Consider the following 14,961-nt stretch of genomic DNA (forward strand, 5'->3'; position numbering starts at 1 on the left):
GGAAGAGAGCAGGAGAGTGCCATAAGTACAGAGACTTGGCACTCTCCTCCCCTCTCCCTAGCGCTGACGCTGATTTCAGCTGCCTAGCGCTAAGCATACACCTTAGCGCCATAGCGCTAGAGTGTGTGCGTGAGTAGCATAGGTTTTTTACAGGAAGGTTACTCTTCCTGTGCAAAATACCATGACTAGACAAGTGAAAAAGCTTTTGCCAATTTATGTGTGTGCTGCACAGTGCAGCACTCATGAAAGTCGGAATAGTTAGGAGAAATAAAAACATTTCTCCTGTTAGCACCTCCTTCAAAGTGGCACTAACTTTTGGTGCGAAACCCTGTTTACAATTCTTTGTACATAGGGTGTTGCGTCAAAAGGCATGGGTGGTTGCATGGGACCGCCCATGTTCCACCCATGTAACGCCCCCTTGGTGCTAAGTAACGCAAAGTAATGCTTTGTGCTGCTTTGTGCTGCTTTCAGGGTACTTTCCAGCGCAAAACACATTTTGCGCTGGAAAGTAAATTCCCCAAAAACATTTTGCGCTGGTTAGCGTGACTTTTGTAATGCTAACCCCGTGCAAAATGTTTGAAAATCTACCCCTTTGTGCGTCACCTAACCATGCATTAGCAGTATTCTCTAGGTATGCCCCACTATGTGTAGGGCCCACCAAAACATTTGGACGAATATAAATTAGTATAGTAATCCTTAAAAATACCTAAAATCTTATCTACTTAATAGTTGAGTGCACCGCTGACATCCTTGACGCATGTCAACCACTGAATGCCTAAGCCTGCTTTATGATACTAGCATGAAAAGTTGATTATCTTGTTATGATTGGTCTTGCAGTTACACCCGTGGGGTGGCCTGGGGACAAGGGAGCCATGAGCTCTTTCAGTCAGAAATAGTTTGGAGAAGCTGTCTGCTCTTATTAAGGACGTCTACATAGTTTCTTCAGAGTCCTCTAATTTGAATGTTTCCATTGTTTCTGGGATACACAATATTCTGATATTAATCCGCCTAGATCATGTAGCCAAGTCTTCATTTGTACCTTTGGTGATAGCCAGCACTTTGACCATATTCAGCCAGTTTTTACATTCATTTTGACATTGTCGTCTGCATTAGATATACGCTGCTAGGTAGGTGCAGTCTTGATCTGTGTCTATTTTCAAAGCTATTATGTTCATTCTCTTAGACCTGAATGGACAAAAAGGCCACTATGGCCCTCGCTGTGTGTGGCCTCTTAGTACAGTTTTGTGCAGGAACATGGTAAGGCCTGTTACCTTGAGGAATTTGTCTCAGGAAAAAAAAAAAATTGACGGGCTTCCATGTATAAATTGTGCATAAGTGCTGGAGTGGGGTTTTCTTTCAAATTTGTATACCCTCTCCATTTTGCATGTTTAGATTAATAAGATTAATTAATTAATTGTAATTATACTAATGGTTTGCTGTGTGAATTAATCAACATTACTAATATAAGAAATATACGTGGGAATTGCAGTGGCATGGCCTAACTAATGACGTAAACTAAATTATATTTTTGTGTTTCTTTGCTTAAGTTGGCCATTTGGTGGCCATAAAATGGCCGACGTCCCTGTTAGACGAGAACAACTCCAATATGAGCGTCTCTGGGTGAAGTGCGCATGCGTCGCCATCAGCTGCCGCAGCCTTTACATGACCCCACTCAACTGTGACAACCAAGGCTATTTACCGGGCTTACGGCCAAGCTACTCTGAAAGAAACAATGAAAAGATACTATTGCGTGGATTAGAACTATATCTAAAGACACATTATATGTATGGGAAAGAAGTCGAACTTTCCCCAACGGACCAATCAAATTTGTTCAAAAGTTCAATAGTTACATTTTGGAATGTAAATTTACTATAAAAATGGTAGATTAGAGAGGGGCCTTAGCGCTCTTTGCTATTCAATTGTTCGAGACCCTTCAGAAGATTTGCGATTTACTGACGGAGAGGACGGTGACACTGCGGGACAGCTGTTTCCAAAGACTCTGACAGTATGAACCGATGACTGGGATTTTGACTTAGAGGGCGACTTTTAGCCAGAATAGGTAACTATGATGATCTAATTTGCTAGATTAAAACCCAGAGAATCGAATTCAATTATTTAGATAAAATGTAATATTCATTACAAAGAACTGTGTTGGGTCGTTATTATTTGAGAAAATGTATTTAAGTAAATGATGTTATAGATTTCGTTATCACTTCAACCTGCAGCTAGTAGATCCATGGCCTATACATGAGAGGAGTATTAAAGGTGAAGTTTAGATCTTTATGAATAGGGTTATGTGAATACTCTCTCCCATTACAGCGAGTGGAACGATCACCTCTTTGAAACAGGTTATTCGATAGGTGTATGTTGGTGTTATGGGCCCCACCAGCGTATGTAGTATTGTTTGTGATCTATGAACTGTGATGAAGAGAGGGATTTTGCATTCCGCGCTGCAACATAAGCACCTATTTCTGTATGTTATGCACCATTCTGTAAGGTGCAAATAGCAAATTAATTTGTACGTCTTCCCCCCAACCTCCCTCCCACCAATACTGCATCCTCCATCCTCCTTCTGTTATCAGTAATATAGGGCAAGGAAATGCCTCACAAAAAACACTGAGCGCCTCTTAATGGTAGCCTATTTCTCGCTCCTTATCCAAGGAAGGAGCTCCAATGCAGCATAAAAAACATAAATAAGTAAATAAATATACATCTAAACAAACACACATGTCGGGTACTTCTAAATGTGATTTCACTTAAATAAATGGCCGTTTTGGTTATCATTTGTTGCAATCGTTACTGTTTTAAAACTATTGAAATCATGCATATATTCAACACCGTCCAGCATCCTATTGAAACCTTCTGGCGGTAACCACGTCTTGAAGGTAATACATCTATTATTATATATTCGTTCACTAACAACGCCAGAATGTTATAGCTCTACAAAGAGCTGCTACAGATGTTAAGCAAAAGCGAAATACAATTTTGGAAGACATTTTTTATTGAGCTAGGAGTTTGCGTGGTTGGTGTCAACTCGCCGCGCCAGCATTACCTCAAGTAAACATCCTTCACATACGCGGCAAGGAATCATGGGTTGCTATTTTCCTTGTCATTACAGTGATACACCCTTCCAAGTATAATCTCCTGAGCACTGTTGTGTGTCTTTGTTTGTTGTTGCTGTTGTAAACTAACCAAAAAACCTCTTCAGGGTCCTTGTAACAGGAGTAGCACAACGTATTACCTTTCCCGCCCATGAAAAATGCATGCGCAATCTGTTGTCTCCTCGAGTTACTGCACATTGCGACGCATGCTTTGTTGTCAAAATCAAATTAAAAGAATCAAAAGCGCGTGCAGCCTTGAAACGACTTTGGGAGCCATATTTATTCTCAGACATCCGATAATTTAACTTCATTTTTTTTATTTTTCCCTCTTACAGCGTGATTGATTCCGTCATATAAATGGACGGCTTGATGACTAAAAAAACGATGAATAATTCAGCAAACAGAGCGCAGCTTGGAGATGAGAGCAACGGATTGTGAAAACCTTGCTAACGTCACCATTGTATGCCATGTGTGAGATTAAATCTTGAGTTTGGAAGGTGCATTGTGAGTTTCATCTATCGATAGAAAGGCGGTCTAGGAGCTATCTATCACTGAAAATGAAAACATCACCTGTAAATTGACCTACTGGTTCAACCAGCCCGATTTTCCACGCACCAGAAGAAAGTACACGAGTCTTTTAATGCCGTCGTTTTAATCTGGAAAAAAAACTACAATTCCCAGCATACTTAGTTCTGTTTGCTAAAAAAAGAGCCTCTTGACACGATACCTAAGTGCACGCTTCTGTTAATACTTATTTTTTAATATTTATTCCAAGCTCAAGGTGGATTTTTATGTCTGAAAAATTAAACCCTGTTTCCACCATGTTTGTCCTCTTCAACACTGACTGGGCTTCCGGTTTCTATTATATTCTTTGCAACTAACCAACATTTAGGTTGACTCCACATGAGTAGTCATGCCCACTCTGGCATGCCTTTATGAACTGGCCCCCAAATTATCTAAAATAGGAATACAATGGGAACATTCATATACAGTTGGTGCAAATAGAAAGGACTGGCCTACTTTGCACTTTTACTTATAGGGAGTTGGATGTTTCAAGCAGATTTGTAAAGTCATGTAAGAGTATTTAAAAAACGTACTCCTGTTGTACTGCTTCCCCCACCCATAAATGCTTTTGTGAATTGGCCCAGAAGTGTCACAATAAACGCGTGCGTAGCATCCGTTGCTGTCACCGGGTGCAAGTTGACACCAGGCCACATGAAATATTCATGACTGGTGTCTGAACACTTAATGCAGGCTCACTTGCTGATGACAGACACCGTCGGCCTGGGCGCGGAGCTTCCTATTGTGTCAGAGGCCTTAAGTACAGGATGGTCCCCCCCCATTTTTGGAGTCCGCAGCTTCAGAAAAAGGTGGCCGACCGCTGGGGCTTCACTGGGAGCCTCAGGTGGTGAAGGGATGGAGGGAGACACGCACCTGATGCAGGTTATCAGGGACATGCGCAGCCAGATCAACAAACTGGAGAGGGAAAACCAGGCCCTGAAAGAGGAGCGGGGCTCCGGCTCCTCTCAGAGTGAGCGGCAGGATCCAGGTAGGAGTGAGCTCAAGTGTCCAGGGAGAAGACAGGCCTCATGTGGGGATCTATCCATGAACAGACTTCCAAGGGACGGAATATGGGAGTCGAAGGACGTTGGTAGGAGCCTTTCAAGTACCCAAACAGAAGAGACATCCCCCATCAACCACATGCGCAGGACAGTTTCCGCCAGCGCAGCACTGGGGCTGCAGGAGCCGCAGAGAGGCACAGGTAACTGGATGCACACACAGAGGCTGCAGGAAAGCTAACAGTCTATAGAAGTGGGGAGCGGGGTACCACAGTAATAGGGTTTAGGGCAGTGGTCACAGTGGATGAAAAAAAAAGTGTGAGAACTGTGATGCTGTGTGAAATGGGGTTGGGGTTAATGAGCGTGTTGGCGGGATCAAAGGCGTGGCTAAAAAAACAAAGTATTCTGTAACTTTTTTCGCTTTTTCACATTCAGAAAACTGCATGTAAAATAACTCACACCTTGAATGAAAAAGAAATGCAAGTTAAGTTAATCAGTGGGAAATGCACTGTCGTAGATTATGAAACCTCTGTTCTCTTAATTGCACTGTAGAGGTCTGGGTCTGTAACCAGAGAGCCACAGAATTGAATCCTAGTTGATGCAGTGTAGAATAGTGACTTGTGTATGTTTAGTGCTACGAGGTCCCAGTCTGTGACAGAAAGCACTGGGAATTTGTAAGTCATTACTTTAAACTTGCATTACACACAGTATAAGATTGGCTGTTACATAATGCACAAGAAGGTTTAAGATAAAAAAAGTGTTTCCAAAATATAGATTTTAGTAATACCCAGAGTGTATGAAGTGCAATTTTTGTTACTGTCCTTCAAAAAAAACCACACTTCACAGCTCAGTTTGTAATTCCCATGCACTACTACTCAAAAACAATACATCTTTGTCATCACAAAGCTTTAAGTGATCCCAACAATTAAAGCCAACGCAAGCTTTCAAGTACTCTTTACATTTACAGATTGACCAGTTGCGCACATTTACATTTCTTTTAGGCAAGCAGGCACCCTGGCAAGAAGGCTTGTTTAGCTGTCTGCCCCCCCCCCCCTCGGTTTCACAACACAGAAGGCTCTCTGCTTTGCACTTCAGTTGAAGCATTTCAACTCTCGGAATTTGCCCTCCCAGGGTGGTTGTCTTTTCACAAAAAGTAAGGAAACTGTTTTTCTTAACTTAAAAAAAGGTATGGGCACACCGTGCCCCTCTGATCCTGCCCACTTCGACCACTGATTGGGGGAGGAATGATGCCGGACAATGTCAGATATTTTGCAACATTACACGAAAATTATACAATTTTTTTATAAATTAATTTGCTCATATTTTGCATTAAAATGAAATACAACGGTATAACTCATATTTAAAAACCATCAGAAACTGTTTCGAAGAGAAAAAGTCCCCCTAAGACTTTTCCTGTGAGAACCTTTCTCTAACTTACAAAAAAGCTGCAACATTTCTCTAGTGCAAAATTCAAGAATTTTGTGAGTTTACTTTGCATAAAAAATATTTTGTCTGAGTCTAGCATTGATTAAGCTGTACCAAGTTGCAGGATTGTTTTTTAAAGAACTTTCTTGAATGTTGATGCAAAAGTTCGAACATTGTGAAGTATGCAAAGTTTTTCGCTTTGCCACTGTTTCAGAAAATTAATTTTGAGACAGTTCGTGAGACACTGGTCCTTTTTAACACTAACAAAATTGTTCACAAAGCAAAATTCAATAAAGAAAAACATTATTTTGCCAAGCAAAGCCTATTTGCATATAAATTATTTGCACAGGTAAATAATGCAGAGAATATTTCTGCTAACATTAGCCTTTGTGCATTGAAAACCTTTGCTAAAGGTAAATTTGCCGAGAGACATTCTGCATACGTTTTCCTGTGATCTAAAACTTTGCGCATTGCTAGCCTTAATACTTTACAGTTCTCTGATCCATATGGTTAGCCTTGGTAAGTGTGAAAACGAGTGCAAAATAGAGATTAATACCACTGTGGAAGACATTATGAAATAAACAATTTAGTAAAAGAACACCAATGATTGCTGCGCTTTAAATGGGCAGGTACTGTCCGGTACTGAGTATCTGCACTTCTGTAATTTAAAAAGGAGAGTATCTACACTTTTCAGCTGTGCTGCAATACATTTAATGGGCGAGTACTGGCACTTGTCAGGAGCAAACGGGTACCCTGGTAGTCAGTCAGACAGTCAAAAATTAGTTTATTGGGACCATAGTCCATTAATCTATTCCAGAAATGTTTAAAGCAAAAGCATATTAATCACTTTTAAAAGCTTCCAAATCATCACAATATCTTATAATTCACTGATACTATCAATGTATATTAAAATACATCACCAAATAAATTAACACTCCTTATTTTTCTTTTCAGCCACTTGTAAAAATTCCCCAACTGCAATTATTACCTCCAGTGAATCCCTAGAGTCTAAAAACCTTAGAGCTATCTGGCATGTTCTAATAACCACTTCTTCAGTGGGAGAATGTAGAGAGAGCAGGTCTAGAATTTTCCTTATGGGCTCTCTTACCCTGGCAATCCACTTCAATGCACTATTTAAAAGCTAATTTATCGAAAACCAAGACATTTTATCCTCTCCATCCAGCAGCAGCCTATTCCAAAATCTTACCATCAGCTTTATTGAGGTGAAGCACCAGGAGACCTGTTTTAATTCTGTCCTTATTGCTCACACCATGGATGATTGAGGGGGCCTTAAAAGTCTTTTTTAAGCACTGACCTTCCAGCTTGTTCCAGTCCTGGTATCCACTCATGAAAACAACATTTCTGTTCTATGAGTATATTTTGTTGGTAACATGGCCTTAAAAGGTTGTAAAATCAGGAGCTTATCAGGACCTTCATAGTCCTTGTAAAACATTTCTAACCCTAATGCACATGGGAGGGCCTGTCCTTTAACAAAATTGAAATGCAATCTTCAAACTAGGTTTGACCCAAAATTCATTACAAGGATGTTATGTTTTTCACCCTCATGTTCTTGATAAATCATTTATAGGCCAACAAAAACACAATTTTATTTTTTTCCACAGTTATTATCAATTGTTTTCCTTTCACAATATTTAGTGCAAGCATCTAATTTCCTTTGAAGTTCTATTTGTGTTACATCCATAATTACCAAATCATCAGCGTTTAGCAGACAGGGTATATGTCTTCCTCTCCTTTTTTGGAGAGAACGCCCAGACACTTGACAAGATTAGAGGTAACTCCATTAAATAAAGAGTGAATAAGGTGTAGGACAGTACAGAGCCCTGCAGTAGCCTATTCTTAAAAGATATTTATTTGGACATCTGTCCTTCTAGATTTAATTTGACACTTGCCCAATCGCCCCATGCAATTCCTTCAGGATATCTATTATTCCTTCGGGTATTTTTAAGTTTTGTAACTGCTTCTACAATATCGCTTGATTTACCAAAACAAAGGCTGCCTTAAAATCAACAAAACAACAGAATACAGTACTACAGTATCCAATTCTTAGTTGTCAACCAAAAACTTAAGCAAATGGTCTATAGTCAAGTGAACTATTCCCATCCACTTCTCAAGGTGGCTAAGTTCGGAGTTTAGAGAACACTTTTAAAACCACATTTGCCAGGCGAATAAGTCTATCGCTCGTAGGGTCATATGAAATGGATTTCTTTCTTAAATATGGATTTTATTACCCCCAGGTCCCTCCGTCCTCGTCCCATTCCTTACAAAGTGGAGATTACTATCTCCGCGACAGAAAAAAAGAACAGGAGCATGCTGGGATACCTAACCCACTCCCTCCCACTGGGAGTACATAAGCGGTACCAGCCCAGCATGCAGCCTGTTCTTTTTTTCTGTCTTCCGACAGATTAGGACGTGCTGATCTTACCTGTGATTTCTTCGATGGATGTCTCGTGGGGCTGCTGGGCTGTCCTCAACATCCTCTTCCGCGTCTCCTGGCCTGCTGGGCTTGCTGGGAGTCGCGTTGATTGGCGCCCGGCCCTTTGCGGCTGGGGCGCCGGATGTCCGGATTCCTTCCGGGTTACCGCGCGCGTCTTCCTACGGCTTGGCCTGGCTGGAAGACGCGCTGCTGTGGATGAGATGGGAGCCCAGGGGCTGCGCCGGGCGGTGCTCCTGGTCTCCCTTGGTGTGCTGCTCGCCTCCTATCCTACCAGTGCCCCTGCTGTTCCTGAGGTTGGTGCAGGGTCGATGTTGATGGGGGTCAATGTCTGATCGGTGGCTGCAGCTCTCTTCCTCGCCCGGCGCTGGTGTCTTGGAGGGCGCCTGGGCTGGGTCTTGGGGGCAGGGCGCTTTTGGTGTGCTCTTCCTGCCCCTGTGGTGAGTACCGCATAGCGGTTCCGATTTCTTCCATGCTTGTTCCTCTGTCTCTGTGCTTTGCCTGCTGGGTCTGGCTGTGCACGGTAGGCTGCTTCGGCGGTCTTGGCTGGGGGTCTTGCTTGGCTGCTTCGGGGGTATTCTCGCCGTGCTTGCTGCCTGGCGATTTTTACTCTGGGGCCTGGCTTCCTCTGGTCTCACCGTTTGCTGGTTGATTCCTGTTGGGGTTTGTCCGTGCTGGCTTATGGCGCTGCCTGTTCCTGCTTGCTGGGTTGGGGGCGTTGCGTGGTTTTCTGCGCTGTGTCTCTGCCTTGCTTCCCGGTGCTGCGGGGGGGGGGGGGGGGGGTGCTTCCTCCTCCGGTTCTGGGTTCCCTGTCACCAGGAGCTTTAGCTCAATGGTGAGTCTTGTGCCTACGGTTGTGAAGGGTCTCACAGGACATGGGTTCGAGTCCCGCACACTCTGTCAAAGTGGCATAAGGTGGCAAAGTTTCTACCTCATCTTTAAAACTCCTTGTTTCCGCTTGTTCGACGCTTGTTGCTGGATGGCGTCTGGGTGGAGGGGTTGGGGGACGGTCTCTGTTTTATGGGGTTGGCCTGTCCCCCTGGTGGGTGCCGCTTTTCTTTCTTCCATGTGCTGCGTTCTTCTGCTATGCTGGCCTGCGGCCTTGGCTCCCTGTTTTCCTCTGATGGGGGTGTGCCGGGGCGGGCGGGTGCTGTGGCTGTCCCCCGTTCCCCTGTGCTCGCTTCTGCTCCCCTGGGCTGTTTTCAATTTCTGGTGAGGTTCGTCCTGGTTCGTTCCTCTGTCCTGTGGGCTTCCTGCCTTCCTGCCCTGCGTGCTTCTGTTTCCCCCTGGTTGGTGCTTGGTTGTCTGTTTGCACGGATTCTTCAGCCTGCTGCCTGTCCGCCCTGTTGGTTCCTGCTGTTCTTTTATAGCCGGGCCTGGTGCGTGCCTGTCTGGGTGCCTGCCTGCGGCTCAGGGTGCTGGGCGCTTCTTGCGTCCTTCCAGGGGTGTTGGTGTGGCCCGTGCTCGGGGTGCCTTGTTTTTTTCTGCCCCCCTGTGCCTGTCCGGTTCTCTGAGCTTCAACGTGTGGGGTTTCCTGGCCTGTGGCCTTCCCTCCCTGCTGGCGCCTGCTCCTGTCTTGGTGTTGCGGCTGGGCACGCCGATGCCCTTGCGTTCGCTCTCTCCTGCCCTCCGGCGTCTCTTCCTGCCTGGGTTGGTGGGCTCCTTCCCCGGCAGGTTCCCTGTGGGTGTACTTCGTGCTGGTTGTGGTCGGGGCGGTGGGCCTGTGGCCCCCGGTGTTCCTCCATCTGAGGCTCCTCCACTTTGCGCTTGGCCTCTGCTTGTGTTTGGCTGGGTTGCTTCTTGCATCCTGCGTCTGGTTCCTAGTTGCTTCCGGACTCCCTGTTTCTTGGGTTCTCGGGGGGGGGGAAGGGGCTGTTGGGCCTTCCCTCTGTTCCGGTGGGTCTTGGCCTTGATTGGCTGTTGACTCCGGGGCTTTCCTGGTAGGCTTTCTGGCTGGTGTTGCTGCTTGCCTCTTCCCTCTTGCCTGGTGCTGTGTTGTGGTACGCTGGGTTGACTGATGGGGTTTGGTTTCCTGTTGTGGTTTCCTTTCCCCTCGTGTCTCTTCTTTGTGGCTTGCGGTCGTTTGCCTCTCGCTGCCGCTCCTTTGCCTCCTGTGGTGGCTCGGTGTTGTGGGTCTTCCTTGGCTTCTGCCTGGGTGGTTCCTTGTTTCTTGGGTGCACTGCTTCTGTGCCTCTCCCTGTTTATGGGTTCGGGTTGCCCTGTGCCCTTCTTTCATGCTTTGGGTGCCGCTCCCGATGTCCTCCTCGCCGTGCCTTATCTTGGGCTTGGCCAGCGGTTTTGTTGGTGGGACTGCCGGTTGTGGTCTAGCCTCCCGTAGTGTGTGGACCACGTTGCTGCGTCCCCGCTCCTCTTTTTCGGCCTTGTGCTGGTGGTTGGCTTTGCCTGGGTCCTGGGGCTCTGGTTTTCCCCTTGTGGGCCTTTTCCTTGGGCTTGGGGGTTTCTCGCTCCCGTACGGCCTGCTTTCGGCCTGTGGTGTCTTTGGCCGTTGCTCTTGCTGGCTCTGCGTGCTTTGTTCTTCCCTTTTTGGGTGTGTGCCCGCTCCCCCCGGGGGTTGTGCGCCTTTGGTTTCTCCGGGCTCCTCTCCTTTGGTTTGGGGGTGCCGGGGGTGTTCCGGGGTGCTGATGTGTTTCCTCCCTCCGGTCCTTGTTTTTGGGCCTTCCTTTGCGGGTTCCCTGCCTGGGTCCCTGCCTGGGTTCTTCCCTGGCCGCTCGTTCTCTGGTGCTTTGGGACTCTTTTTGGCCTCTTACTGGCCGGTGGTTCTGGCCCTGTTGGTCTGGGTGCCGGGTTGGTCCTGTGTTCTTTCCTGAGCTGCTCCTTTGCGCCTGGCTGGTGTGATGTGACCTCTGGGTTGGTTGCCAGTTGTGGCTTGCCGGTCTCCCTCTCTGTTCCCCAGCTGCTTCTCCTCTCTTGGTGGCTTGGCTTGCTTTGGTGCCGGTCCCTGGTCCCTTCTTGGTTGGGGTTTTTGAGTTTGGGTCGTTGACCCTTTGCCTCTCCTTTCGGGTTCTGCTGCTCCATTTTGGGGCCTCCGGGCTGGCTGGCTTGTCCGTTGTCCGGTTGGCTTCTTGGGTCTTCTGGGCTGCCTGCGTTGTTGGGCTGTTGGCCTCCTTGTTGGTCGTTCCTGTTTCGCCCCTTTTTGGGGTTCGCCTTAGGTGGTTCCTTGGTGTCCTCCTGACCTGTGGGTCGGCTCTTGGTTGGTGGGGGTTTCTCCTTCCCGGTTCTGGGGTGTGTTTCCCCGATTCTGTGTTCGGCCCTTGGTTGTTCTCTCCTGGCTGTTTGCTGGCCGTGTGTGGAGTCTGCTTTGGGTGGCGCTTGTTGCTCTCCCTGGCCTTGCTTGGGTGGGTTCCTGGGTTCGTGTCCCTGTGTCTCCTGCCTTTGGTTGCCTCGGTCCTGGACTTTTGACTGGTTCCTGTGACCGGGTTTTTTTCTCCCGCCGTGGCGGCCTTGGCTGCGGCCTTCCGGTGTCTCTGCTGGGGTTGGCGGCTTGTCTTCCTGCCTTTGGCCTGGGCCTTCTGTCCTTTCCTCTTCGGTCTTTGAGGCTCTGCGGGTGTCTTCCCCTGATGTGTTGGGGTTGGTCCTGTGCTTGGTCGCGCTCGGTGTTTTTCTGAGTTTGACGTGCCTCTTCGTTCTCCTCTTCCTTCCCCTCGCCTCTTGGTGTGGTGTTTGTGGATTGGTCCGGCTGTGGGTCGCCTTCTTCTCTGTTCTGGGGGGTTCGCTCTCTGGCTTGCCCTGCTATGTTCCTTCCTGGGTCTTTGGCGTGTCTCCCTGTGCGTCCTGCTCTCGGGCGCTCTGCGTTGGGCCTGGTTGTGCTGTTTTGTCCCTTTTTGCTGCAGCTGCTTGGTGCTGCCTGGGGCTGTGGGCTTCTCCCTTGGTGGTTTTTCTCCCGGGTTGTTTGTCCTTCCTGGTTGGATTGCTCCTTTGGGGCGCTTCCGCTTCTCCGGGGTTCCCTTTCCCTGGTGGTTAGGGGTGGTGGTTTCTCTTTCTGCCCCTCTGGGGGTTCCCTTGGGTCTTGCTTCTGAGTGTGGGGCCTCCTTCGGGCTTCCTGGGGGGTCTTGTGTTCGTTTGCGGTCCTTTCTTGCTAGTCCCCTGCTTCTTTTGGGGTCTGGGTTCTTTTCGGCTTGGTTGGAGGCATGGCTGGTTGTGTTCTCCTGCCTGCTTTTCTTGTGGGCTCCCTATTGCTTCTGTTGGGGACCGTTTTTCTCGGTCTGGTGCCCCTGGCTTTGGTGGGGTTCCGGTAGGCCGGGTTCTCTGCTTTGGTATTCTCCACTTTGTAAGGAATGGGACGAGGACGGAGGGACCTGGGGGTAATGTCCTATTACTTACCGGTAATCTTCATTACTCCTGGTCCCGTAGTCCTCGTCCCATTCCTTACTTCCCTCCCTCCCTCCCTGGCGGCCGGCCTTCCGGTTGTTGGCTTGGTATTTTCAGGCTGCATGCTGGGCTGGTACCGCTTATGTACTCCCAGCGGGAGGGAGTGGGTTAGGTATCCCAGCATGCTCCTGTTCTTTTTTTCTGTCGCGGAGATAGTAATCTCCACTTTGTAAGGAATGGGACGAGGACTACGGGACCAGGAGTAATGAAGATTACCGGTAAGTAATAGGACATTATTGCCACTTTCCATCTTTCAGGCATGACATCAGAGGTCACTACTGCTTTAAATACATGACAAAAAAGTGAAGACCACTAGTCACTGTTTACCTTAATAATCACTGAAGGAATGTATCTGGGCCCGCTGCTCTGGTGAGTCTTAATGCCATAATCACCTCTTTAATCTTTTTGACTGAGATACTCCTTAAAAAGCCTTCATCAGATATATATATACTCTACTATTGGTTGATCTCTATATCCTTACTCTATTACTGTTCAAGAAGCTCTGTCCACTGATCCACCATTCAGTTTACCCTTTTTCTGCTCAACTCTTATGCCATCCTGCACTAGTTTCCAAAAATTCCTGGCATCTTTGGAGGGAATCACAACTGGCATCATTTCCAAATTTCCCTTATCCAATTCCCTTTTTAAATTGATTAATGATCTATATTCCTGTTTGACCCTAACTAATTCTTCCCTGTGATTTCCATCTATGGGCTGATTCCTTCCAGATCTCATTCTTCTCAATTTACTCTTTAATGTTTGACACTGAGCGTCGAACCATTTTAGTTCTTTCTTTCTCTGGTTTGATTTCAGTGTATGCATACCTTTTACGTTCTTATAGTCTACCTTCAAGTAAGATAACTCCCTGGACAGATGTTCATTATACTAACTCTAAATATTTGTAGGTGCTGCCCCTTGTCTGCCAAAATCTAACCGTATATGTAATTGTGCAAGAAGGTCAAATTGCTTCTCTTCAAGGCAGACTATACCTCTTCTGGTGCATTCAACCCGAAGTGGGAATGAAGATCTTATTTCTTTAATGATATGCTTAGCATGGGTGGGTATACAGAGCCGAATCAAATGCTCACACACACATATGATACAGGTGGCATGGCTGTGCATGATGTTGAACAGGATTAGCACTGCACAAAGGTGAAACATGTAAATTTCTCATGGCACTACTCAACACAGACTCCTGATTTGATCATGGAGTGTGACATGATTACCTCAGTACCACTAGAGATTGTGTGACATGATTACGCCAGGACCACCAGAGATTGTATTAAGGAAAGTTTACAATAGCTACCTGTGGTATATTCACGAGACATGTTTATTTCACTACAAGACATCAAAGAGAGGGGCAATACAAGCTATATATATATATATATATATATATATATATATATATATATATATATATATATATATATATTCATATTTTTTATTTGAGAGCCTCTACTCAGACCAATCCAGAGAAACCGCGTCTGGTGATCCCTTTGACAGATGCCCTCACCACACCACATAAATGCAATTTGGTCATCCAATTATTCACACAAACAAATTGTTAGAAGCTAGAACTAAATTCTGAAGAGGGCTGAAATGGGATCTGGGTCGATCCCTAATGGGAAGGAATAGACACACAGCTACAGACTGGGGATAAATCGCACACTGGCAAGTGCTGCCTGCTTCATCTCTCATTTCTATACATGGTATGTCATACTCTGCAGTGACTGTTCCATATGGGGCCTTGTGGAAATTCCAGATGTGATAACTGTGGGACAGACGCAGCTCGTTTCATAAGATTATCAAGGCCAAGCCCAATTATGACCGTCATATTGGATGAAAGTGTGACAAGAACTATTTCAAATGATAAATAAAGAGTTGCAACCATCTGTCCTGACACCATTACTATCATATGTGAAAGAAAGGCCTCAGAGCACTTGTAAACTAATGGCGCAAGCACTACTAACGAAGAGAGGAGGGGTGAAAAAATGGGGGAGAGGTCGCTGCCCAACCATTGATAGATGGGTAAAAG

General features: G+C 46.3%; 1 protein-coding gene across 1 annotated transcript in view; it reads left to right on the forward strand.

The window, feature by feature from the left end:
- The first annotated feature begins 4,466 nt into the window (after window positions 1-4,466).
- The window catches only part of CCDC195 (coiled-coil domain containing 195), a 121,746-nt gene continuing 111,251 nt past the window's right edge, over window positions 4,467-14,961 (forward strand). Inside the window, exon 1 of the mRNA XM_085632881.1 lies at window positions 4,467-4,863. Within this exon, the coding sequence (XP_085489007.1) occupies window positions 4,518-4,863 (346 nt within the window). The 5' untranslated portion in view covers window positions 4,467-4,517. The remainder of the gene's footprint in view (window positions 4,864-14,961) is intronic.

The sequence above is a fragment of the Triturus cristatus genome, chromosome 11 (genome assembly GCF_964204655.1).
Source record: "Triturus cristatus chromosome 11, aTriCri1.1, whole genome shotgun sequence".
Taxonomy (NCBI): domain Eukaryota; kingdom Metazoa; phylum Chordata; class Amphibia; order Caudata; family Salamandridae; genus Triturus; species Triturus cristatus.